The 23295-nt window shown below is 43.3% G+C and overlaps 2 protein-coding genes across 2 annotated transcripts; one reads left to right on the top strand and one right to left on the bottom strand.

The window, feature by feature from the left end:
• The first annotated feature begins 1557 nt into the window (after window positions 1–1557).
• Window positions 1558–23156, top strand: SMIM3 (small integral membrane protein 3). The gene is made up of 2 exons (XM_082623595.1): window positions 1558–1839; window positions 21855–23156. Exon 2 carries the CDS (start codon window positions 21866–21868, stop codon window positions 22046–22048), a length of 183 nt encoding a protein of 60 aa, XP_082479721.1. The 5' UTR covers window positions 1558–1839; window positions 21855–21865; the 3' UTR covers window positions 22049–23156.
• On the bottom strand, window positions 1848–21872 carry LOC309805578 (uncharacterized protein). The gene is made up of 2 exons (XM_082623594.1): window positions 21802–21872; window positions 1848–2359 (listed from the first exon to the last, which is right to left on the bottom strand). The coding sequence occupies exons 1-2, from the start codon at window positions 21865–21867 to the stop codon at window positions 1994–1996; spliced, it is 432 nt and encodes a 143-aa protein (XP_082479720.1). The 5' UTR covers window positions 21868–21872; the 3' UTR covers window positions 1848–1993.
• Window positions 23157–23295: the final 139 nt, after the last annotated feature.

Below are 23295 nucleotides of genomic sequence, written 5' to 3'. Positions count from 1 at the left end.
AAAAGCTTGTTGCTGAAATTAGCTATTCTCTCCCTCCTACTACCCCAACACAGCATCCATTATTCTTCCCTTCCAAAGCTGTCTTGGTAAAATCAGCCCAGCTGAGACACCAGACCTAATGTGGGATATCTCCCATAGGATATTCAAATTTCTTCTTCTGGCTTGCCTTTTGGGTGCCAGGGCAAATCATTACGAAAGAGAGACTGAGACACTGCCAAATGGGAAAGGCAGACCAAGCCTGGCTGCAACTGGCTCTGTCTGGAGCCTCTTCATTCTCTAAGAAGGAAGCCAGTGTTCATACAGGGCACATGGAGTTACCAGCTGTCCATGCGAAGGAACCCCTGCCCCCTTCCACTAACCAGGGAATATTTTATATTAAGTTGAGATTATCCTCCTTTAACTTTTTATTTTTCCCTGTCAATAGTTTTGTATTAAACTATTCAGAATTGTGTGGTACTTGTTTTTAGGATCCCATACTTCTCTTTTCATTAAAATATGCTGTTGAGTGACAGTTCCTAGAATTTTCATCAGATAACTTCTCATGTCAGTCCCCTTCATCCTCATTGCTTTCCCTCTAAAAAACTGGCATCTGGTAGTGATGATTTAGAAGTCATTTCTGCTCACTTCATTCCTGATTCAGAGAAAAGAGTAGGGGTTAAGTCCGGCGCTTACTCCATATGAAATTTAGTCCTGAGCAAGCATGGTTCCTACTGTACATATCTACTGGGCAAAGGAAGAAACTGAAACACAGCTGGGCTCCAAGACTCCTCAAGTTTGCACTGATGGTCAAGGCCTGCGCTCCTGTGTTTTAAAAGAGTAAGACTGAAGGACGCTGGGCTAAGGAATTAAATATTGTAGGTGCCGAGATGGGACTGGGAGTCCCCTTCACTGGGTAGATCACAGAGGTGTGTAGGAGATTGCAGAGTTGGCACTGTCCTTGTGGAAGCTGGGTGGGGAACTGGTAGGGCCTGGAAGGCCTCTCAGACACTGAGCTTTAATGGGCCTTAGATTGGGCCATTTCACTGTTATCACATAATAAACAGGAGGCGCAGAGGCACGTTATAGCAAGCAACCATCCAACGTCATTGATGCTGGCCCTCCAACCCTGTCCTCACAACACGACTGGGAGACAGGTGTTCCTGTCCTCATTTTACAGAGAATGCAACAGTCAGCGAGGTGAAGCCTCTTGTTAAGGATCCTACGCTCAGTACATTGCAAAGGAGGAGCTTTGAGTTCTGCTCCTCCATTCAAACCTCCTTCCAAACCAAACTCCAACCAAACTAAAGGGCTAGACTTTCCCATGTTGTAAGACTACAGCTGGAAAGGATCACGGAGGACACATTTTAGGTCAATTCTCTCTGTTTACACTACAAGAGAGTGGAGACCCTCGACAGAAGTGATTGCTAAGGTCACAGAGCGAGTGCGTGACAAGTGGCACTCTCGGAACCCCGAGACTCGGTTTCTTCTTTCCTGTGCGGCCCGCTGGGGAGGCAGGGGGAGGAGTTGAGCCGTGCCGCAGCTGCCGAGGCCCCCGCGTTCCGGGGGCGGTCCCTGGCGGCCGCGCATTCCAGAGCCACCCGAGCAGAGCGTGCCCCGTGCCCAGCCGCGCGTCCCGGCCACTGCTGCGCGCTCCCGCCTGCCCGGGGCTTGGAGCTACGGGGCACATTCGGGGCCGAGATCCCAGGGCTAGGGGTCGCATCCCGCTGCTGGGGCCCGTACCGTCCGAGAAGACCTGGAGGCGCGTTCTGGCTGCCTCTACCCCAGGAACTTTTCGCAGACCTGGCACGATTCAGCAGCGGCGGGGGCCGTGGGTTTTCAAAGGAGCTGTGCGGATCCAGGGTGAGTGGGGTTATCAAGTGTCGTGCCTGGGACTCTGGCTCTCGTGCTGCCTCCACCCCAATGCCCTCCCAACTGCCCACTTTTCATCTCCTTTTCTTCCACATTTCTCCCCCTTCATCACTCTTGCTTTTCTCTTTTCTCCTTCTGTCCGCCCCTAAGTTCCAAAGACCTTCGGCGCTCGACCTTGGGCCTCCCCGGAGGCCGGAGCTTGGATGGGTGGGCTCCCAGCCCCACCGGAAACGGGCCTCTCTCGCGTTTCCCTGCCCCTGTCCGGGGTTGGGGAGCGCGCCCCCTCCTCCAGCAGGCTCTGCTGCCTCTGCTCTCCAGGCGCGGCGTCAGGGCTCAGCTCCCCAGCCTGAGCACCGCTGTGGGCGCTGCGCCGGCAGTTTGGGTCTTTGCACCACCCAGAGCAGCAGGCTACCTGTCTTACTTTTCTTAAAGTCCCGCGTGGAGGGCACCAGGGGTTTGGAGTCAGGGGTGGTGGGTTCCAGCCCTGGTCTGTCACGAGCAGTTTCTCTATCTGTGAAATGGAGAAAATACCCTTTGTATACAGATCAAATGAGAAAGGGAACGTGCAAAGTAACTTGGAGAGAAGCCTTCCTCCCAAGCTTCCTCCTCCTGCCGCTTAGGACTTGGTTGTTCCAATTGCCAGTTCTCTTGCACCACTGAACCCCCTTGAGTGTAGGGACTGTCTCTCATCCTCAGCGCTTGGCACAGGGCCTGGTGAACAGGTGCCCGATACTGCCTACTGAGTGAGAGAGAGATGTAAATCGTTAAAAACCCATACAACCGTCAAGGTTGTTTTTTGGATTCAGTGGCCAGGCTGGGCTCTTATGCATGCAGCTCCACTTGTTTCTTCTTGACTCGTTTTAGTCTTGTTGGCAGCTGGGAGCTTGAGTCTCACATTTGTCTATAGATTCCCTCAAAGCTCTAGGCTGTAGTGTTGAGAGCTGCTCAGTTATTCAAGGATGTAAGATTCCCTGATCATCTGCTATGATCTGTGGTCCCAGTGAGGTGGGTAAATAGTCCATAGTCCAGAAGGATTGTGAATGCTTGAATAGGGTGGGGCTGGGGGTTGGGTGAACATTTCCCTGGGAGCCAGGAGACACTGAGTTACCTTGAGGGGTTTCCCTATCTGGACCTTGCTTCCCCCACCTATAAAATGAGGAAGTGGAGGTGTAACAGTTGGGTGTCTGTGGTTAAGGGGGATGTGCTTTGAGGGTTATTCGGGCACTCAGCAATCCTCTGAGCACATACGAGACAGCCCAGCTGAGCCTCAGGACATCATGTACTTCTGTCATAACAACAACCAAAAACAGCCAAGGAGAAGCGTTTCTCTGCTCCAACCGAGACCTCTTGTTTCCAGCTGTCTCGGGGTTATGAATCGCGCCACGGGGGTTATAACTCATGTCCCATCAGATCTTCCAAACACTGACCTCTCAGAGCGTCAGTGCTCTGGGCTCCGTCCCGTAAAACGTCTGGGGATTCCCTGTCTCTGGCCCAGCCTCAGAATCACTCAGCCATGGTGAGGTGTTTGAGACATAAAACAAATCAGAGACTCTGGGGGCCAAGTGTGGTTGGGTCACATATTGGGCCCACGGGTGCCAGACCAAGGGGGTAAAGAGGTAGTTACAAGCCTCAGATGCTTTCCCAGCCATATTCTGATCCTTTTTTTTTTTTTTTAAAGAAAAATGCTTCTCAGAATAAAATGACTTACAAGCAATTTTTGTTAGCAGTAGCTAGAGAATGGGTAACTGACCATTCTGGTGAATGTAGTGGTGGTCCTGCACCTGGTCCTTCTTGTGGCGTTTCCAAAAGAGGCCCCCGCAAAATCCACCTTGTCGACTATCAGGTAAAATAAAAGAACATATTCTAGAGGAAATAATACCCACAGGACTTAAAAAAAAAACAAAACATGCCGCCAGAAAGTGTAGAGTCTGCTCTTCCAGGGGAAAGCTCAGTGAAGCACAGTATATTTGTAATAGATGTTCTGTTCCCCTACACAGAGGTGCCTGCTCTACTGCCTATCACACACTAACGAAATATTAGAATGCTTTAGTGAGACATGTACAAAGTTTCAAATAAATACATGAAGTGCAAAAAAAAAAAAAGAGAAAAGAAAAGTGCTTCTGTTTCTTCTCCGTGGATTAAAGCATAAAAACACAGGAAATATTTCCAAGGAAAGAGGATCTTTATCTTGATTGTCTTACACTGCCACTATTGGCAGTGGTATCAAAGACACACGTGTACTCGCACTCACAGTTTATAAGAGTAAATGTTGGTATTACCACACATTGCTGACCCCCTCCCTGATTGGCCAGGTAAGCTGAATAATGTAATAATAATCATACTTGACATTTATTGAGTGCTTGCTATTAGCCAGGCATTATTTTAAGCATTTTACATAATGCTATGATCTTTACCATAATCCTATGAGGTAGGGACCATCACTGTATCCATTTTATAGATGAGGACACTGAGGTCCAGAGAGAGTAACTCACGCATGATCACACAGGAAGTAAGTGGCAGAGCTGCAATTTGAACCCAGGCAGTTTGGCTCCAGGGCCTATGCTCTGAACCTCATTGCCGTTGGGAGGATCTGGATTCAGATCTTGCCTCTGCTATTTACTTACAGGGTGACCTGGGGGAGTTAAGTGAGAATTTGGCAGCCACTGGACTAGTGAATCACTAGGGACTCTAGTACCCTTCCAACTCACTAGGGAAACAGACAGTGAACCTCAAGTGAGAGTGGTGTACATCTGAGAGTAAAGTGAGAGTGGTGTACATCTGGGAGTAAAGGGAAACAGACAGTGAACCTCAAGTGAGAGTGGTGTACATCTGGGAGTAACCTCAAGTGAGAGTGGTGTACATCTGGGAGTACATCTGGTGTACATCTGGGAGTACATCTGGGAGTACATCACTAGGGACTCTAGTACCCTTCCAACTCACTAGGGAAACAGACAGTGAACCTCAAGTGAGAGTGGTGTACATCTGGGAGTAAAGGCTAAGAGTTAGGGTAGCCAGGAAGGGCATCAGGTCAGAATTATAATTGCCTGGCACATTAAACAACAGCAAAACAGATTCAGTGACTAAATTGTGTGACTTTAAACTACTTAGTTGTGTGTAGATACAGCTTCCTTATTTTGTTGATTTGGACCCTGGTTGGCTGATTGGGCATGTGAATTGCTGGTAACCCGCTACATAGGACCAGGGGAAAAGAAATGGAGGAGGGAGAAGGAAAGACAGAGAAAACAACTGCGTTCCCCAAATCAGTTTCAATTAATGATGACACATATCTGTCACACACATCACTCCTCCTAATTCCCTGCCCCAGGCTGACACTGATACTCAGGACTTTTCAACAAACCTCCACAGGGCAGGAGAATCCTTCTTAACACGGTGCCCTGGACGGCCTCTACGGATTGATTGTGAAGCGTCTATCCAGCCCTCTCAGACTTCCCACTTCGTTCCTCTGGGATATGTATAGTCGAGGGAGTAACAAGGGGCAAAACAGGAGACCTTTCTTTTTGAGTGCCCTGGGTGGGATCTTAGGAAACACCTTGGGGCTTTTTAAAGATTAATCTTCTTTTCCCCTCACTCTTCTCTATGTTTTCTTTAATGGTTTTCAACCCAACACACCATCTTGACCTGGGGCGGAGCTCTCCAGGGAGCAGAGTCAGTCTTTTGAGAGCTGGCCCCTTAGGGGTCACCTTGTCCATCCTCTCCTATTGACCTACAGGAAACTGAAGCTCACTTTGAAAGAGGGACTTACTGAGGATCACACCCTGCATTCGTTTTCTAATGCTGTAACAAATTACCAATTTTTGCTGTAAGCAAATTTAATGGCTTCAAATATATTGTATTACAGTTCTAGCAATCATAAATCTAGTATGGATCTGCCTAGAATAAATCGAGGCATCATCAGCCTGCGTTTCTTTCTGGAGTCTTTAGGGGAGACTTGGTTCCCTGCTTATTTGAGTTGCTGGCAGAACTCAGTTCCTGTGGTTGTAGGACCAAGGTCACTGTTTTCTTGCTGGCTGCAAGCTGAGGGCCATTCCCTGCTTCTCAGGCCACTGCATTCCTTGGTGCATAGCCCCCTTCCTCCATCTTCAGAGTAAGTAACAGCCAGTCAGGTCCTTTCTCTGACTCTGCTGCCTTCCTCTTCACTTTTAAGGACATGTGTGATTAGATTGGGTTCACCTGGATAATCCAGGATAATCACCCCATCTCAAAGTCCTTAACTTGAATCACAGCTGCAGAGTCCCTTTGCCTCTTCCCTTGACTCCTCCCTCTGGGCCATGCTTCCTTGTTCATATTTAAGGTTTGAGGACCAGGATGTGGACATCTTTGAGGGGTCGTTATTCTACACAGCAAGGCCCACTTTAGCAGAGGGACTTGTTCTGGATCACACATCTTGGCAGGGATTCGCACCACTGTGGTGCCCTTGCAGCTCTATCACTGACACCCCTCCACCCCCCAGCCCTCCGAGAGCCGATCTCGTGGAGGTCTCCTTTGTCAGCCCAGCAGCAGCAGGCACTTAGTCACTGGCAAATAACAATGATGGATGGTAGAGGCTTAAACAGGATGCTGTGGATTTGGCCCGGGTTTCTCCTCTGCTGGCTCCCTGTTGGTTTCTAAGACTCTGTGATTGGCTGGGTCAGATAGTACGTGCAGTCTTGAACAGCTCTGGCTGCTTTCTGATCTCTTTGAAATATCCTGGTGTTTTTCCATTTTTCCAGCCACGGAGGAGCAGATAGAAACTCAGGCAGGGAACAAGTCTTTAGACTGTTAAGAATTTTGGAGGAGATAGAAGCCAACTGGGGTAAAATGAGAACAGAGTGCTCCTCAGGGACCTCGGGTCATTGGAGAAAGTCCTCTGATTTGCTTTATTTCACATTTTTGATAGTTGTGTGTCCTGCCCATTCCTTCCACTGGCCCCTTTCTTTGGAACAAAGGTCCCTGGTGAAATGGACTCCTTACTGAGTTGGTAAATACTTGAGGCTAACTATTACATAACACTGTTTCCAAGAGTAAGTGTGAGGCTGGGATGGCCTTCTCACACTGGACTTGTCGTGAGAAATCTCCTTCCCTTTTATCAGCCTCTCTGTCCTCTTTGGAGGGCAGAGAGAGAAAAGTCCATACTCCGGGCAGTAACCCCCCAACCCCTGGACATCCGCCTCCATGCCCAGCCCCTGAACACAGGGAATCAAAACCTGAATTTGACTCACCAGCCCAAGCAAGTCAGTAGGTGGGAAGCCTAGAGGACATTATTCTGAAAGGCCAGTGCTCCTCTGCCTGGCACGTACAAGGTGGACTGGGAAAGAAAGAGGCCCCATAATCCTTCCTCAGTGTACAGAGATAGGGTCAGAAGGTGTTATTTTATTCAAGAGATAAGGTTCTGACTTTAAGGTCACTGGACTTCTACAGGGATGAGGATCCTTTCTGGACCTCCCCCACTAACTAAGTACTAGGAGTTAAGCTCAAATCTAAAGTTCCCCAGTCTGTCCATATTCATTTCTTTGTCAATCTCACATTCACTGGGCACTTACTGTGTGCCGGAGCAGAGCCTGTGATGGGTGCTAAGTGAACAGCAAAGAACAAGAGATGATGCATCTACTCTCCTAGTACTTGCACTGTACTTTGAGTGGGCAAAGGTGGCCAATAAAAACAGACAAACAAGCAAACACACAAGCTAGTTTCAGGCTATGAAAAGTCTATGAAGAAAATAAAACAAGGTATGAGATAGAGAATGGCTGGTGGATAAGATGGTAATTTAATAGGGTGGGTCTGGAAAGGCTTTTCCAAAGAGGTGGCGTTTAAGTTGAGATCATGGCCACTGAGACACTGGATATTGAAGAGATCTGGCGGCAAGAACATTTTAAGAAGAGGGAACAGCGAGCGCAAAGGTCTTGAAATGGAACAGCGCTTGGGACACAGGTCACTAGGTACCCCAGACTACTAGGTGGCCAGTGGGGTCCCTTCTTGGTACTTGAGTTGCCCTCTCTGTCTGGCCTAAATGCTCCATTCTTTTCTGACAATCTCACCAGCTCTTTCAGAGGGTAGAGCCTTAGGAAGAGTTGCTATAAACTGGGCCTTGCTGGTAAACCCCCTAGTCTACTCCCCTGTGAACCATTACCTCATTGTTCACATTCTGCAAGCTGCTTCAAGAGATGCCTCCAGCCTAAATGACTCAGAGCTGGTTCTAGCTGCCTCCTCCCTGGCCTCGTGTCTAGTGGAAAGGAATCATCAGCACTGTCTTCTCAGAGCTCTGGCAGTGCCGGACTAAGGCCACACCTGCAGGAAGCCACCTGCCTCTATCTGCCTTTCACTCTGGCATAATTAAGTTTGCCTGCCATCAGGAAGTCATTTCTTTTATTGCATTCTTCCTTGGAGAACTCCTTGGTGGTAAAACTGGTTGGATAACCACTGGCAGTCTCTCAAAAGTTAACTGTTAGCTGCAGTTCAGATGTGGAGGGTGTGCATTTCTGGTGGAAGGTCAAAGCTGGGACAGACATCAATGGCTGTTTGTTTATGAAACTATCACTGCAGTTTCCTAGATCAGTCGCAGAGCAGTCATGGTGCCCAAACTAATGGTGGAGCCTCTGAACTTTGTGTGAGTTTGGGAGCTGTGTTCACTAGCTCAGTTTAACATTTATGAAGCCCTTACTGTGTACCAGGCATTGTCCAAGTAAGTGCTTTATGTGCATTAGCTCATTCAACTTCCATGGCATCCCTATGAAGAAGTTACTATTAATAGTTATTATTATTCCCATTTTACAAACGAAACTGGAGCTTTAAAAGGTTAAGTTTCTTGCCAAAGGACTATATGTGCTCCCAACACACCAAGTATCTCATCAGCTCTGGGCTTTGTTGATGATGTTTATTCTACTGATCTTGCCTTTCCCCGTATTTCTTTCTTTTGAACTCCTGCTTACCTTCGAAGTCCATATCAAAAGCCTCCTTTTTTGTCTTCAATTTTACTTAGACAAAAATGAAGGCATGAGGATTAATATTTTTTTGAGCATCTGTTATTTTCCAGGACTCCATACATATTATCTCACTTTATCCTCGCAATAGGATGGTGCAGTGCAGTGCTTTTAGTGTCCCTATTTTAAAGATGAGAAGACAGGTTTAGCGTTTTTAAATAACTTGTCCAAAGTCATACTTCTGAGGGTGGAAAGCAGGATTCAAATCAAGTACTCTATTTCTTTCCTCCTTGGAGATAGCATGTAGTTTGTACCTTTAGTCCACTTTTCTGCCTTCTATTGTAATTCATGTCTTTTCCTCCAGAAGAGCCTGAGCCTCTTAAGGGAAAACACTGTATTTCTCTTTGCCTCCTAAGGGAAAACACTGTATTTCTCTCTGCCTCCTAAGGGAAAACACTGTATTTCTCTCTGCCTCCTAAGGGAAAACACTGTATTTCTCTCTATCTCCACACCCACTCCCCAGTGTTAATCACAGTGCCATAAATGTTTATTGAATTAGAATGAATTGCTACTCTACTAGCTTTATACCTGGACTGGAGAAATAGGTCAGCTTAACCAGTGCTGATGCTGGTTGATTAAAAAAAAATTGTTAATATGGATTAAGCATTTATCATCTTTGTTGATAAAGCGAAGACACAGTCCAATTTAGGGATGCTAACAAACTCTAGCCAAAGGGGTAGATATTTGCAGAGGGTCCCTATGGTCAGGAATTATTAATCATAGGACGAACATTTGTAGAGTGCTTACTGTTTGTCAGAACACTGCTAAGTACTGTATGTGATTATCTCATGGAGTTCTCCTAACCCTACAAGGCAGATACTATTATTTTCCCATTTTTGTTTTTGTTTTCAGCTGAGTAAATGGAAGCATTAGGAAGTTAAAGTAATTTATACAAGGTAGGTCAGCTAGAAAGTGGTAGAGCCACATTTAAATCCAAGCCGACTGGCCTCTAAGACTGGGCTTTTAACACTACTCTGCAGTCTGAGTGTTTAGGAGCTAACTCCCTGCTGTTTCCAAGTATTCTCTCCACTCTAAGAGCTTCCATCACCTTACCAGATTACAGGAGCTTGGGGCTTTGCTGACTTAAGAAATGTTTATTCAGTACCTATACACTTGAGTAGAGAGGGAAGGCATTCTGTGAGGAGAACGGAGCTGTGTTGGGTAAAATCAGTGCTGGGGCGGAGCTGGAACCCAGGCAAAGTCCATTCCTCTCCTAGTCTTTCGTCCTCTATGCATGTTGGCTTTTTTTTCCAATTTGGTGGAACCTCCCACTACAAGTAGGATTCCATTGTCTCTCCCTCTCTTCTCTGATGTTCTTACCCAAGGTGAGGAATAAATATTAGTTACAAGGCTTAGTCATTACGTTCTTCACTGGGTTGATTTGCATTTGGACCTTAAGTCAAAGGGATGAAATACAAACGATGGAACTATATCCATGAGTGCTTCTGACAGGACACTGCTTTGCTTTGCTTTTGGTGTGTGGGTGCGCGTGTGGTCCTGGAAAACTATCTCACTGCCTCACCTTTGGGGAAGTTGGTTAGGGCTCTGGGCCTAAAGGTCCCCTTAGGTTTTTATATAGTAGAAAAGGTACAGTCAAGAAGCCTGTACCAGCCACTATGGAAAGCAGTATGGATGTTCCTCAGAAAACTAAAAATAGAATTACCAGCAATCCCACTCCTGGGCATATATCTGCACAAAACTTTAATCCCAAAAGATACATGCACCCCTCTGTTCATAGCAGCACTATTCACAATAGCGAAGACAGAGAAACAACCTAAATGTCCACTGACGGATGAATGAATAAAGAAAACGTGGTACATATATACAATGGAATACTACTCAGCCATAAAAAAGAATGAAATAATGCCATTTGCAGCAACATGGATGCAACTGGAGATTATCATACTAGGTGAAGGAAGTCAGAAAGAGAAAGACAAATACTATATGATATCACTTATATGTGGAATCTAAAATATGACACAAATGAAACAGACCACAGACATAGAAATCACACTTGTGGTTGCCAAGGGGGAGGGGATTGGGGGAAGGAGGTTAGGGTTAGCAGATGTAAGCTATTATACATGGAATGAATAAACAACAAGGCCCTACTGTATAGCACAGAGAACTATATTCAGTATCCTATGATAAACCATAATGGAAAAGAATATTTTAAGAAAGAATATATATATGTATAACAATCACTTTGCTGTATAGCAGAAATTAACACAACATTGTTAACATTGTTAATGTTAATGTTAATCAACTATACTTCAATACAAAAAAAAAGAAGCCTGGCTGGCTCGCATTCGTTATATTAGTTTATTCTCTATCACTGCTTTCCCGATGCCCCACCATCTTCTCCCAGCTCCCATCTGAAACAGGACAGTGATGGAATTGAAAAGAGCACTGTGAATCAGGAGGCCTGAGTTCTCCCCTGGGTCCTGCCATTAACTTGCTATGTGACCCTGGGCAAGTCATGTCCTTCATCTGTAAAATGGAAGGTAGATTATGTGGTTTAAACTAGATAGTGTCTAAATTCTGTGTAGATTTCTAGAATACCATTACTTTGTAGAAGTTTCACCTCCACGGAACAAACCCAGTAGGATACAGTATTGCTGTATTAGTTTTCTTTTGCTACCATAACAAATTACCACAATTTTGTGGCTTAAAACATACATTCAGAATCTCACAGTTTCCTTGGGTCAGGATTGCAAGCACAATTTAGCTGGGTCCTTACAGAGCTTCAGTCAAGGTGTCAGCCAGACCTCATTGTCATCTGGGGGATCCATTAGGGCAGAATCTGCCTGCAAGCTCTTTCAGGTTGTGGGTAGATTTGTTTCTTGCAATTCAAGGCCAGCAGAAGAGTATCTTTGACCTAGGGGAAGCTTCAGCCCTCTTTTAAAGGACTTCTACCGGATTAAGTCAGACCCACCCGGGGTAATCTTTTCCATTACTTTAAAGTAAGCAATTCTAGAACCTTAATTACATCTGCAAAATCCCTTCACCCTTGTTATGTGACCTAACCTAATCACAGGGTAACACCAGGGAACGGAGATTATGGGAGCCACCTTAGAATTCTGGTTACTGTCATTGCTTTACAGAAATAGCCTATTTACAGTTGTAACTGGAGCATACTAGAGCCAGCTCTCTATTTTCTGAGGTCAAATGACTTAATGTATGAAATAAGTTCTAAAACTTACTTGTTCCTACACTAAAGCTACTCTGCTTTGAACTTGCTTTTTGAATGCAATACGTTATGCTTCCCTTTATTCTAATGTAATTACTCTCCAAGTTATTTTCTTCCAATACCATTAATGAATATATAATTATTCATAGAGGAAATAATCTAAATGTTAACTTTTTATTTTAAATTAGTTTTTCTACTTGAAATTATATATTGTAGAAAACTACTAATTTAAGAAGTTTTCTGTGTCCTTAGGTGATTTCTAAAATCTTTTTGTTCCGTCAGTATTTGAGAGAGATGTGTTGAACTCTCCCACTATAATTGTAAATTTGTCCATTTCTCCTTATAATTCTGAGATTAGATATATTAAAATTAAAAATAGTTTTATCGGGCCTCCCTGGTGGCGCAGTGGTTGGGGGTCCGCCTGCCGATGCAGGGGATACGGGTTCGTGCCCCGGTCTGGGAGGATCCCATATGCCGCGGAGCGGCTGGGCCCGTGAGCCATGGCCGCTGGGCATGCGCGTCCGGAGCCTGTGCTCCGCAACGGGAGAGGCCACGGCAGTGAGAGGCCCGCATACCGCAAAAAGAAAAAAAAAAAAAAAAAAAAAAAAAAAAAAATAGTTTTATCTTTTGGTATCTCTAGTTATACTTTTTGCCTAAAAGTCTACTTTGTCCGATGACAAGATAGCTCTACTAGCTTCCAAAATTTGTGATAGATGGTATGTCTTTTGTTTCCATTTACTTTCAACATTTCTGAATCCCCATGTGTCTCTTGTAAAAAAAAATTATATTTTTATATGCCCTGATAGTTTTTGTTAGTTTGGGTTTAAATTTACTATCTTTTTATGTGCTTTCTATTTGTCCCACCTGTTGTGTTTTCCCCCCCTTTTTCTTGTTTTCTCTAAAAATCATGTACCCTTTTGCTACTTTTAAATGGCTACCCTAGAGATTACAATATACATCCTTAATTTAACAAAGTCCAATGTTATTTGGTTATCTTGCCCTTTCCCAGACAATGCCAGAAAATCAGAACACTTTAATTCTGTTTCTTCTGCTATTTATTTACTGTTATTGAATATTTAAATCCTGTATTTTTATCTGAAAATTTATTCCATCTTAATACTTTTCAGTTATTTTTGTTCACTTTAAAGAAATCATTCTGCTTTCTAGATTCCATTGTTTCTGTTGAGAAGTTAGCTCTCAGTCTAACTGGTTTTCATTTGAAGATAATCTTTTTTTCTCTTTGTCTCTGGCTTTCAGCAGATTTACTATAATGCACCTAACTATGGATTTCATTTTATTTATCTCGCTAGGACTATAGGGCTTCTTTAGTTTGTGAATTGATGTCTTTCATCAGCTTAGTTCTTTCTTTCTCTAATGTTGTTTCTGCCCCATTCTCTCTTCTCTCTTTCTAGGACTCCAGTTACATGTATGTTGTATTGTGTCACTGTTTCCTCTATACCCCTTACCCAGTTTTCTGTATTTTTCACCCTTTTGTCTGCTTCATTATGATTTTTTCTCTCTGATCCTCTAATTCACTAGTTCTTTTTTCAGCTATGCTTCATCTGCTGTTAAGTCCATTCATTGAGGTTTTTTTCTTTCAATTAACTGTATTCTTCAGTTCTAGAATTTCTATTTGGTTCTTTTAAAAAATCTGTTGTGTTCTTTCTTATAGTTTCCAGTTCTCTGTGAAAATTTTCAATCTTGTTTTATTTTCTCCTCAAACATAGTAATCAAGGTTACTTAAAGTGTGTGTCTGTCTGACAACTCCAATATCTGGACCCCCTGTAAATCTTTTCTTTTTTTTTTTTGGCTGTGTTGGGTCTTCGTTGCTGCACGTGGGCTTTCTCTAGTTGCGGTGAGTGGGGGCTGCTCTTTGTTGCAGTTCACGGGCTTCTCATTGTGGTGGCTTCTCTTGTTGCAGAGCATGGGCTCTAGGCGTGTGGGCTTCAGTAGCTGTGGCACGAGGGCTCAGTAGTTGCGGTGCATGGGCTTAGTTGCTCTGTGGCATGTGGGATCTTCCCGGACCAGGGCTCAAACCCGTGTCCCCTGCATTGGCAGGTGGGTTCTTAACCACTGCACCACCAGGGAAGCCCTGTAAATCTTTTTCTATTTTCTGTTGTTTCTGATGGTTCCATTCTAGTCATCTTGCCTTTTTTCACTGCTGCTAATTTTTGGTCATGATTGGACATTTGAATGAAAGTTTGAATTGTGATGTTATCTCCTCTAGAGAGGATGTAAGTTTGCTTCTGCCAAGCACCTGAATGTACTAGTGATATGGAACAAACTTAATTCAATTTCAGGGACTGTGATGATTCAAAGCTGGGTCGCAGTCTCCGGAATTGGTATACTTCTTGTTCACTCTTAGCACTGAGAATGCTCTTTGAAGTCCAAACTCAAAATGCAGGGGTTTTGCTTTCTCTGTCTTGGGAGTCTTGTACTTTTGAGTCTGTCAGAAACACTGCTTAGCCTCCATCCTCCACTAACGGAAATGCTGCTTCAAATGCCAGGCTCACCTCCCTGAATTTCTGTCTTCTTCCAGATCTTAGCCTGGTAATTCTTCATTATTTTGCTACTTCTTAGTGCCTTTGAGCAGATTTTTTGGGGGCCTAATTTTTCCAGTCCTTAGTAAGAAGATTGGTCAAAATTATCTAGTTTGTTGTTAATAGAAGTGAAAGTCCTGATCTTTGTAGATTGCATCTCTCTTTTTTTAAACTGAGGTGTAATTAGCATATGACATTATATTAATTTCAGGTGTACATGATTCAAAATTTGTATATGCTATGAAATAATCATCACAATAATTCTAGTTACCATCTAGTCACCAAAGTTACAAATTTTTTTTTCTTGTGATGAGAAGTTTTTTAAGATTCTCTTATCACTTTCCAAATATGCAATACAATACTCTTGACTATAGTTACCATGTGGTATATTACATCCCCACAACTTATTTATTTTGTAACTGGAAGTTTGTACCTCTTGACCCCCTTCACCCATTTTACCCACTCTCTGATGCCTCTTCCCTCTGAAAACCACCAATCTCTTCTCTGTATCTATTGGTTTGGTTTAGTTTAGTTTTGTTTGTTCATTTGTTTTTTCATATTTCACATATAAATGAAATCAAACGGTATTTGTCTTTCTCTGGCTTATTTCACTTAGCATAATACCCTCAAGGTCCATCCATCCACATTGTCACAAATGGCAAGATTTCATTCTTTTTATGGCTGAGTAGTATCCATTGTGTATATACACCTCACCTTCTTTATCCATTCATCCATTGATGGACAGTTAGTTTGTTTCCATATCTTGGCTATTAAAAATAATGCTGCAATGAACATAGGGCTGCATATATCTTTTCAAATTGGTGTTTTTGTTTTCTTTGGCTAAATACCCAGAAGTGGAATTGCTGGATCATATGGTAGTTCTATTTTTAATTTTTTGAGGAAGCTCCATACTGTTTTCCATAGTGGTTGCACCAATTTACACTCCCACCAACAGTGTACAAAGGTGCCCTTTTCTCTACATCCTTGCCCACACTTATTTCTTGTCTTTTTTGTAATAGCCATTCTAACAGGTTGAGGTGATATCTCATTGCGGTTTTGATTTGCATTTCCCTGATGATTTGTGATGTTGAGCATATTTTCATGTGTCTGTTAGCCATCTGTTTGTCTTCTTTGGAAAAATGTCTATTCAGATCCTCTGCCCATTTTTTTAATCAGATTTTTGTTGTTGTTGCGTTGTATGAGTTCTTTATATATTTTGAATATTAACCCCTTACTGGATATATGCTTTGCAAATATTTTCTCCCATTCAATAGGTTGCCTTTTTATTTTGTTGATAGTTTCCTTTGCTGTGCAGAAGCCTTTTAGTTTAATGTAGTTTTTTTTATTGTTTATTTTTGCTTCTGTTGCCCTTGCCTTTGGAGTCAGATCCGAAGGATCCTTCCCAAGACAAATGTCCAGGAGTTTACTGTCTGTTTTCTTCTAGGAGTTTTATGGTTTCAGGTCTTTAATCCAGTTTGAGTTAATTTTTATGCATGTTGTAAGATAGTAATCTAATTTCATTCTTTTGCATGTGGCTGCCTAGTTTTCTCAATGCCATTTGTTAAAGAGACTGTTCTTTCCCCATTGTGTATTCTTGCCCCCTCTGTAGTAAATTAATTGACCGTATATGTGTGGTCTTATTTCTGGGCTCTCTATTCTGTTCCAATGATCTGTTTGTTTTTATGCCAATACTATGTTTTTGTGATTACTGTGGCTTTGTAATACAGTTTGAAATCAGGGAGCATGATGCTTCCAGCTTTGTTCTTTCTCCAGACTGCTTTGCAACGCAGGATCTTTTGTTGGTTCCATACACATTTTAGGATTGTTTGCTCTACTTCTGTGCATACCTTTTCTTAATTCTCTAAATCTAGAATGCCCTTTGACCAAAAACAGTAATAGTCTGACCTGGACTTAAAAGAGAGCTATGGATCTGGCACCTCCCTGTTCATACTCCTGGGTCTGTGTGGGTGCTTTGGAGGTAGCTGTACGTAGTGGTGAATACAGGGTCAGGAGACCTGAGTTTGAATCCTGTTTACTAATTTTATGATCACAAGCCTGTTAACCTCTGTCAGATTTAGTTTCCACATCTGTAAAATAATATATCCTGCACAGGATTACTGTGAAGTTTAAATAAATGTGTGTATGGGACAAGGCCTAGCACAGTCCTTAGCAGTTGGTATTTGTTAAGCAAATGCTGGCTTGTGTAATTCTGTGTTTAAGGGGAGGGATACTTAACTTCTTTGTGCTCCTTGGAATTAAAAGAGTCATGTCTTTTGAGTAAATAATAGTAACTCCTAAGAGAGTATCTTGTATAGAGCAAGTACTTAACAAGTGAATGAATGAATGAATACCCTAGACAGAGTTACTAGTCCTGAGAGTGCTCAACCAAAAACTACAGTGCTCTGTCAGAGAGGTGAAAGTTATTTGGTGGGGAGTGAGTCTCACAACTGAGAGGTAGATAGATAGCACAGATTAGTCACTTTGAATTTGGTTATTCTAAAACGCCTGACTTGTAGGAAATTTTAATTTATGAAATGTATATTTTTTTGTTGGCACTAGAAAATTTGCCATATGATAGAACTGACTGGAAGGATTCTTTTTTTTTTTTTTTTTTTTTTGTAAAAGAACTTTCAGTTACTTAAGAAAAATGGTCCCAAAAGTAAAATTTGATGTTTCTGAAGCAGGCAGGAGGGAACCTCTGCTTTCCTTCCTAGACTGGACCAAACAGACTACTTGATAGATGGGATGAATTTCCCACTTTTGGAGAAGGTACAGTGTTTTCCTCCTTTGGAGGAACTACCATTTTTTTCTTTTTTTGCCCTTACACTTAGTCTTATTAATGGATACAAAATAGTCATTTTGGGATTCTTAACTTTTCCATTGCTTAAACTCGTGGTCTAAAGTGGAGCCATGATGTCTCCAGGTCACAGGGCAGGTGGTGTAGGGCCTAGATGGTGTCAGTGGCTGATGGAGCCAGTGGCTCCTTTGTTTGTCAGCTTAGGGTGACTTTAACATAGTTTCTTAGACAAACACATCGAACATATGTTAAAGTTTATTATTTATTAACGAGGTAAATAGATAAAGTATACCAGTTTGAAATAACAAGAATTTAGGCCTGGCTGCTGTTTTATCTTCCGTGGTCATAAAAACATTATATTTTTATCAATGATAAGGTTAAATTTGTGACATGAATGGCTTGTGCCATATTCCAACTTGACGTATTCATCAGAAATCACAAGTAATATATCTGCAAAGCAAACAATAAGCTTATTGATCTATAGTTATTCATTAGATGTACCAAGAAATGGAGTTTTATGCCCTCACAAGGAACCAGTCACCCAGATGCCAGATGAGGTCAAACAGAGGTCAGCTAGTCCTGCTTTTTCTCAAGCCAGTTTTTCCAGCATGCCATTAATGGTGCTGAACATATGGTTTGTGTAGTTCTCATTTGGGGGAAAATATCTTTTCTTTCACAGTGGGGAAAGGTGGAAGTTACTGGAACCTCCGTTACATGGGAGGGAACAGCTCATCAGAGAACACGCTGGAGGACTGAGAGGGTTGAAACAGGGAGAGGGAGCTCCCTGTGCCCTCTGACTCCTGGCCACGTGTATGGCCAGCCTTAGACCCCTGAAGGGCCCTTGGGGAACATCACAGCTTGTGGCTTTCAATCTGTGTTCTGAGGAGCCCAAGGGGTCAAGGAGTAGCTGAACAGCTGTGCTGTACCAAGTGAGCAGGCTGTGCTAAGTGGGGACACCAGAAATATAACTGGGAAGAGTTATGTTCTCAGATCTTTTCAGTTAGAAGAAAAAAATGACTTTAATTTCATTATAACATGTACATTTTGGTGTTATGGTTTAGTATTGCTCTGAGTTTGAATTATATATGTGAAGGGGGTGGGCACCCTAATCTCTAGTGCTTAGGGCCTCTAAGGACATTTATTCAGCTCTGCTTACTGGATAGGACCCCAAACCCCTCTCGCTGAGCACTCCCCAGCAGTCTAGAGGAGCTCCAATTTTATCTGTTTTTGTAACTGGGTTTTAAACAATTTCATGTGTGAAAAAGTAATAGTGGTGCAGTCTGGAATACAGGTTACAGACGAAGTTTCATTTATTCATCGATTTGTTCTGTTTTGTTTTAATTAGGGCCGGTGATCTGATCAGGTTTATGTCTTTGAGTGATCATTCTGGAAGCGGGTGGGCTTGAAGGTGGGGGAAGACCTTTGGGCTTCAGTTTTGCCACCTGTGAAACAAGGCTAGTTCTAGCTTCAGGGGTTTTTGGTTGTGGATGAGCCTTGAAGCCTGAGTTCCCGTAAATGACAGGTTTTCCTTATGAAAATCAGCCAGGGAGATTATGTGTTCCTGGCATTTGGAGTTACAGAGATGGTTTGATGTTAATGGGTTTACCGGAAAGGGCTTTTGTGTGGTTCTTTTGGCCCAAGGCAAGCTAGCTATTGATGTAATCAGGAGACCACAACGAACGATTTCCCCCACCCCATCCCTCTTTAACAGTGTGCGTCTCCTGTGACTCACGCTTCTGTGCCTTAGACCTTGGAGAAAGTGACCATGTTTCTGAGGCTGAGGCAGGGCCAGCCTGTGCCTCTTCCTCCAGGGCAGGCCCCCTGCCTTATAATCCTGCGGCCCTGAGAGCCTCACTAGAGGCTTCTCCTCCATCCTGGTGAGAATGTGCCCACATCTGACTTAGACTGGCTACAGAGCACGGAGGAATCAGTTCCCAAATCATGGAGCTAGGAAGAGTGGTAGAGGCCTTAGAGATCAGGGATTCCCAAAGCTGGCTGCACATTCAAATCACCTGGGAAATGGGAGTGGGGGAGGCCCCTCTGGAGTCTAATTCAGTAAGCCTGTGATGGGACCTTGAAGGAACGTTTTTTAAACTGTCCTTAGGTGGTTCTCACTTAGCACAGTATATGGCATTTGGTGACCACTAATCTAGTCTCATACTTTAATTTTATTTGGCTTGAAAATTGTATGTGTATGTATTTAGTCTTTTTTAATAAAGAAAAAAAGCCCATTTTTCCATCAACCGCTTGACTTGATAAAAATTAAAAGTAAGACATGCTCATGTTTATAAAACTCAACAGTATAAAAACAAATGAAGAATGAAAAGCAGGAAATTTTCCCACTCCTAGTCCATCTCCCAAAGGTAATCACTATTAACATTTTCTTCGGATTCTGCTTATAAATGATTTTACTTTTATATATCCTCACCTATCTATCTACTTAATTCTACAAAATCTGAACCAAAGGAGTTATCCTATACACATTATCCTGCACTTTATTTTTTTCCCCACTTAGGACTATTTTGGAGCTCACTACAGATCATCATTCTTTTTGATAATAACTATTAAATAAGTTAATATTTGTAACACACTTGGAACAGTGCATGGTGTGTAGCAAGCACTGTATATTTGTTAAATGAATGAAAATTGATGCCTGGTATTCCATTATATGGATATACTCTACTATTTATGGATACTTCTGTTGTGTTGGTTGCTATAGCAGGCAGTGCAGAAACAAACACCCTAGTATGCATATCTTGGAGACTGTACCTTGGGTATGGTAATCAATAAAATTACTTAATGTGGCCACAGTGGGCATGGAGCCAAAGGCATTAGAAAGGAAAAGCTATTGATTTAAGGAAAAGCAGGAAATAGGACTGGAACTGGGGATTTTGCCTGGGACCTTGAATCACAGAATTATATATCTTTGATCTAGAAGGAACTGTAGGAGATTGCTTATTCCGGCCTTGTGACTTCTGGGCAGGGAACATGTTGCACCTGTGATTCCCAGGTTGTGCGCTGAGCCTGGGGAGCCGCAGTGAACTCATTGGAAAAGTGTGTGTCTGGGAGCTGTGGGATCTTTAAAATTTTTGACAGGAATATTGACATTTGACAACTCTCAGACATTGTGCAAACTACTAGTTCAAGATAATTTACAGTCTAACATTAATCATACTACATTCCTTTTGGTGATGCTATATTTTGTGATGCTGAGTTTTTGGCAGTTGCCATGATACTGCAAGCACTGCACACAAATGAATGTGGAATAGGAAGTGAGCACGGCATCGTCCCATCTGACTCCAAAGTTTGAAAAGTTGTGCAATGCCTCACAGTCGCACACATGCCATAAGTAACTGGCTAAGAGTGAAATACAAATTTTTTCTTTCAATTTCTGTGTATTATATTTTCAAACAGCTACTCATTTGTTAGGACATAAATATTTATTCAATTGAACCTAACTACGTAATAAATGGAACTGCTAGGTATTTCTTTTGGCCTGGAGTGCTGTGAGAAAATTACTGAAGGCGCTGTGAATCGAAAAAGTTTGGGAACAACTGATTTACATCTTTATCCATCAGAACTCTTTTAAACTGCAAGTGAGAGAAACCAAACTGACCCTGGCTTTAGCAAAACTAGAGGATTATTCGCTTATATATCTGGGCCGTCCGAGGTTGCAGATGGTGTCAGACTGGCTGGGTTCAGGTACTCAAATGAGGTCGTCAGGACTCCACTTCTCTTTCCATCTCTAGGACATGCTGTCACATGTGGGCAAGATAGCCCCATGCCCATTCTTTCCAGACTCACATCCTTTCAGTTTAGCAATCCCAGCAGAAAGAATCATCTTTCCCAATAGTTTGTGAATAAAAGCCCTGGGAGGACTTTGGTTAACCTAGCCTGGGTCACTTGCCTATTCCTGAATTGAGGCTATGGAGACTTGTAATGGCCAAGCCTAGGTCACATGTGCTTCCCTGTGCTCATGTGTGTGCCCTAACTAAACTACACAGAAAAGGTAGGTTCTCCAGAAAAGAGGAGGACCTGTTACCAGGAGAAAGGGAGAAGGGATGCAGGACCAAAAACAATGAATTTCCCATGTTACAGATGAGGGAACAGACTCGTGGTATGATAGTTTAATAGTTAAACATGAAGACTCTGGAGTCCCACCCACCTGGCTTTGCTTCCTTGGGGAAATTAACTACATCTACATCTTTTAAGGCTTTAGAGTCTTCATCTCCAAAATGGAGGTAACTGAAGATAAAGGCCAAGAAATAAAAAAGCATGACAATAATAGTCCCTACCGCAAAGGGTTGGTGGTTGAAGTGAGGAATAAGTGAGTTAATACACGTAAAGTGCTTAGGATAGGGCCTGGCACATAGGAAGCCCACAGTAAATGAGGCCGTTACTATTATTGATCAGGCAAATTAACGAGTACACAGCAGCTGGTAAGTGACCTACCTTCTGACTCCTGGGGTACAAAACGGTGAATTCTTCTTTCCTGTCTGTTGCAGAGTGAAGCAGCATGGATGCCGTCAGCCAGGTCCCCATGGAAGTCGTGCTCCCCAAGCACATCCTGGACATCTGGGTCATTGTCCTCATCATCCTGGCCACCATTGTCATCATGACTTCCTTGTTGCTGTGCCCGGCCACTGCGGTCATCATCTATCGCATGCGGACTCATCCTGTCCTCAATGGGGCCGTCTGAGAACCTCCCAAGAGGGGCAGGTGAGGGATGAGGACAGCGTCCCTGCCCCCAGCTTCTTCCCCTTTCTCAGAAGAGCCACAGGAGGGACTTTGGAGCATGGACACTGGAGCTCGATATGTGAGGAGACCTGAGTCCTGGTTTTGATTCTGCCACTGGCCAGTGGTGTGAGTTTGGTCAAGGGACCTAATTCTATCAGTTCCAGGTTCCTTATTTTCCAAATGGGGATCGTGATTCCTGCCCGTCCTACCTCATGGGGTTGTGAGAACCAATGACCTAGTGGAGGTTAAAGCTGTTGGTGAGTAGATACACAGGTGTTACTGCTGAATGCTGAGAAGCTTTGAAGAACCAAAGACCCTAGCTGCTGATGAGGGTCTTCAAGGTAGTGAGGGAGACACTGGGGCACAGTCTTTCCCAGTGCCCCTAAGGTGAAGGCAAGCAAAGGCACCCTGTCATCATTCCAAGGGACCAACAGCATGTGGCTCAACATTATTTTCTTTGAGGTGCCACTCCCTTGAGTTGTCTAATTTGGGAGGGAATTGAGCATGGCAGGGGGAGGGAGATGGGTGGATCTTCCCAGGACACTGGAATCTGCAGTTTGGAGGGGCTCTGACATTTCTTGGCAACGCCAAGGGAGCTGGGGCGATGGGCTTCTTTCTGCATTAGCGTCCTATAGCTTTGACGCTCAAGCAGTGTTGGCAGAAGCAGGGTGGCTGAGTTCCCTGGCCAGCTTTCAGGATACCCAGCACCAGCCCCATCCTCTGTGTGCCCCTCCGCCCCAGCCCCTGCTGTAATTAGGTCCACCGCATAATGTGTACTCCCTTCATACCCTCCCACCAGCACTGCAACCATTCCAAGGTACGAGATGTTCCCAGCACCTTTGGAACTAACTCAAACAATGATGTTTATTTTAAATGCTACAATTTATATTTATATGTATAGAGAGATTTCTGGACCACTCAAGCTGAAATCAGGAGCATCTGGGGATTTGTTAAATTATGTAAGAAGATAGCACAGATTATCGGGATATTGTTGTGTGAAAATGATGCTTTTACGTTGATCTGATTTCATTGATGTACATAACTAATTTCCAATAAAGTGCTAGAATGAGCATGCCTGAATTCTTTCTTTAAAGAGCACCTGTTAAACTCAGTAAGAGGATTCCACTGAAATTATGGTCTTAGGGACAGATTGAATATAGGAATAGAAAGGGAAAGAGGACAATCAAATCAACTTCAGTAAGTGGGTCT

This window comes from Mesoplodon mirus (assembly GCF_964341445.2).
Source record: "Mesoplodon mirus genome assembly, chromosome: 5".
In the NCBI taxonomy this organism is placed as follows: domain Eukaryota; kingdom Metazoa; phylum Chordata; class Mammalia; order Artiodactyla; family Ziphiidae; genus Mesoplodon; species Mesoplodon mirus.
Note: the sequence above shows the minus strand (reverse complement) of the source record. Positions and strands in the feature narration are given on the sequence as shown.